This window comes from Corapipo altera, unplaced genomic scaffold (assembly GCF_003945725.1).
Source record: "Corapipo altera isolate COAL_440 unplaced genomic scaffold, ASM394572v1 44, whole genome shotgun sequence".
Classification (NCBI taxonomy): Eukaryota; Metazoa; Chordata; class Aves; order Passeriformes; family Pipridae; genus Corapipo; species Corapipo altera.
In genome coordinates this window covers 9,453,512-9,457,496 of record NW_020884880.1, presented here as the reverse complement: position 1 = coordinate 9,457,496, position 3,985 = coordinate 9,453,512, and the positions used below count along the sequence as shown (strand labels likewise).

The 3,985-nt window shown below is 38.6% G+C and overlaps 1 protein-coding gene across 1 annotated transcript; it reads left to right on the top strand.

Moving 5' to 3' along the window:
- Positions 1-3: 3 nt before the first annotated feature.
- Positions 4-3,534, top strand: TWISTNB (TWIST neighbor; the record flags this gene model as incomplete). Its single annotated transcript, XM_027639467.1, has 4 exons — positions 4-188; positions 283-424; positions 1,533-1,741; positions 3,093-3,534. Coding segments are annotated over 4 exons (930 nt in total), but the record flags the coding sequence as incomplete, so codon positions are not given.
- Between the last annotated feature and the right edge of the window lie 451 nt (positions 3,535-3,985).

Genomic DNA, 3,985 nt, shown 5'->3' with positions numbered 1-3,985 from the left:
CCGCCCGCCCCCGCCGCCGCCGCCGCCCCCACCTTCGCCGCGGCCCGCGGGCTCGTGGGGCGCCGCTACTCGTGCCTGGTGGTGGCGCCGCACCGCAGGCATGTGGCGCTGCCGCCGCGCTTCCTGGGCCGCAAGCGCTCCGGCATCCGCGCCCAGCTGGACGCGGAGCTGCTGCGATACTCGGAGAGGTGCGGGCGGGGTGGCGGGCGGGGGGGGGGGGGGGGGGGGGGGGCTGTGTCCACACTAACAGCTAACGGGGCCTGCCCCTCCTTCCCCTTCCAGCCTTCAGGGTGTGCCCGTGGCTTACGACAACATCAAAGTGGTGGGTGAGCTCGGCGACATTTACGACGACCAGGGATTCATCCACCTCAACATCGAGGCGGACTTTGTCATCTTCAGCCCCAAGAAAGGGAAAAAGCTGGTGGTATGTAAATACCTTGGCTTCTCACGGAGCGGTTTTATTTTTTTTTTTTAGTTAAGTAGTCAAAGCTTGATTTATCTCCAGCGTCAGGTGGTCAGGAGCTTAGGTGGAGATATGTTTTATTCGTGTATGACTAGTTAATAGCAATTTATTACCAGTTGGTAGAGGTAGTTTTTATTTCATCTATCTGTACTGTCTGTCCCTAAATTTGTTAAATATATGTGTAATTATATATTACCTAAAACATTGTTGCATAAGGATTACATATTAAATACTGTGTCATAATCATGTATATCATATCCATGCTTCTTGGAAGAGCCCGTAATTCTCAAACAGGTGTATCTGTTATACTGACTAGAACAATTAGAATATTCTCATGAGTTTAGTTCCTTCATTTACAAGAGCAATACATTAAGTTGAAGCTTGCCTTCAATAAAAGGAGATGTATGGCTTACAGAACAGCTTTTACCCTGTTAATACCCTTGCAACAGTACTTTTGGGAAAAGTGAGTTGAGAGTTAGCTTACATTCGTATTTATGCCATACGTTTTGCAGCATAGCTTGTGTCTTTCTAAATGTGTTTAAGAATGAAGAGAATGAAAACGTTTTCGGTGTATGTCATTCATTCTTAGGCAAAACAAAGGTGAATATCGTTGCACATGCAGATGTGTCAGAAGCCCACTAAATGGAGTACTTAAAAGCTTCCTGTGCGTCTTCTGTATCTTCAGCTGCAAAGTAGTGCTGTGCCAGCCTGAAGACCTTTTCAGAAAACTAAATCAGACTTAAAATGGCTTCAAATCAAAGTTAATCTCTGTAGTGTGAGGAAAGAGTTACCTGCTCTATTCAGGTACTCACTGTGGCTAAATCCCATGTTTTGACTTTCTTTCTCTTGCAGTTGAGTTCTATTTTCAGAGGAATTGTACAAAGAGTATACAGGAATAGCTTTGATCTTAGTGAAAAAGAGTTACCTTATTTGCTTGATAAACTGACTCCATAACTTGTGCATAAACTCTTGTTGAAAAATGTCCATATAGGAACTTAAATATATATTTTGTTCATTTAAAGGGCTGATCTTTGCTATATCTTCACATGACATTCTTTTTCTTTTTTAGGGTATAATTAATAAAGTGGCCCCTAGTCATATTGGCTGCCTGATACATGGATGCTTCAATGCATCTATCCCTAAGCCTGAACAAATGTCAGTTGTACAGTGGCAAGAGCTGGGGTTAAAAATAGGGGATGAACTGAAATTTCAAGTGTTGCACTTGGATTCCGATACAGCTGGGGTGTTCTTCATTCGAGGAGGACTCACTAAAAAAAGGTATTGTACCTGATAGAGAATATTTTTAACTGTTTTAATAGGTCTGTTATAAACTAAATTATTTTAATTACATCTTAATCTTTAAGCTTTCTTATTTTTGCACAAACCCATGTCTGTATGTAATCTGTGTTAGGTATTTTAAATTAAACTTTCCACTGTTAAGGACTTGCATGGAATTTTGCTCTGGAAAAATTAAAACTAGATTTTTTTTTGAGCTTTAAAAATCCGAGTGTGTTGACCTGTGAAACTGTTGATTACATAGATATTAAATGCTCAAAATAACACCCTGAGATATCTAGAGTAGCTGTGTTAATGAATGTGCATAGGCTTTTCAAGTGAAAACACCTGAGTTCCTGAACACAGTGTTTATGTTGACGTTTACACAAAAAGGTGTGTGTGTATTGCATAATCACAAATAGTTAGATGTGGATGATTTGCTGAAACATAAGAATTTCAAAGATGATATAAGAAAATGCATCACCTTCCTTCTTAGGCCTCTTTAAATTTTTAGGGCAGCTTGCAAAAAATCTTGTCTTTAAAAGAGTTCGTTCAGATTTTTTTTTAGAACAGTCAGTTACTAAGCAGTGTTTTTCTGCCAACATGGTCATGTTTTTAATTAAATGTACAATATGACTGCTACTCAGTCATTTTTTTTTTTTAATCTAGAAGGATGCTCTGGATTGTTTCAGTGAATTTACAACGAAATTTTGTTATTTTGTCCTTAGTGCCTTTTGGGACATCTCCTCTTCCATGGTTTTAAACTGCATTCTTTCCATATTTATCTTCCTAGACATTTTCTCCAGTGGTCTTGAGTTGCACGATACCTGCTGGGTTTTTTGATTTTGTTTGGGTTTTTTCTTGTTTAGTTTGTTTTAGGCATCACCTTTGTTTTAATTGTTTAGAGCAGTTATCAATTGCTTGGTAAAATCAGAAGTGTGTCTCATGTATGATTGACTAGACCGTTTGCTGTGTGTATTTGTGAAAGACTTAAAAAACCAAAAAAAGCTTTACTACATGATGTGTAATTATGAATTAGGGGATGAAAAAGGAAGTATTAAATGGTCTGTACAGTGTTTTAGAGAAGAAATTTAGGCTAAGATTTGAAAGAATATTCATTGTGAGGTAAGAAGGAGGCTAGTGAGGTAATAAAAATTATCCTGAGAGTATTAAACTGGCTTTATAGTTTTCTGTCATTAGAGTATCATGCTCTCCATTTGTTGTTATTTTTAGCAAATTTTTCTCTTTTATCTACTTAGTGTAAATACTGTGTTTTAGCGAATTTGGAGATTCTACTGTGTGGGGTGCACTAACGTGTCTCTAAATTAGTTTATTTTGTGTATTTCTTTTACAGCATGCGGCCCAAACGATCTGAGACCGTCACTGACAGTACAAATGAGAATGAAATTCAAAAGCTTGACCACCAGGAAAATGGCTTGAATGACTCTGGGGAAGATAATGTAACAGAAGAGCCTTTAAATGAGACAAATAACCTTGGGAGGGAAAATGAAGAAGGGCAAAGCGTTGATGCTGTGAATGGGTTATGTGATGAAACAGGCAAGAAGAAAAAGAAGAAGAAAAAGGACAAACAAGAAGAACAGGAACATGTGTTGCCTACCAGTGACTCCAGTGGTTACCAAAGTGACCATAAAAAGTCAAAGAAAAAGAAAAGAAAGCACTGTGAAATTGAAGAAAGTGAATTATCTCAGCTGTCAGAAAAACCCAAAGCTAAAAAGAAAAGGGACTAAAGCCTGAAGTGCCTTTCCTGAATTAGGTTTCAGACATGTTTTGTAAGTTCCAATAAAACCCTGTTTTCAAAATGCATATGTGTATTTCTTTACTAAACAGTCTGCTCTGCAAGGTTGGATGATGTTTGTGTGCGTATGTCCAACAACAGCTTGAAAGGCAGGAGCTTTTAAAGAATTGATAGAAGAAATGGAATAGAAGCAATATCTGCCTTTTTTATTTAATGAAAAACAAGGCACAAAAGAAACATGGAATGTAATTACAGGAACACATGCATCACCTCTGCATCTGCTTTCCAGTTCCACACATTAGTCAATAGGTAGTTGTGATGTTTGCTACTCTGATTCCATCTTTACCACTTGATGTCTTGATTTTATGAGAGGAGATTAGGATAACCTTTGGGATTCTGGGAAATATGTGAGAATTCCCTGGGGTTGAGATTTTTTTTTTTAAAATGTAGTAAGGAACCATGAATGCCTGTGAATGAAACTGTAGTTTGAC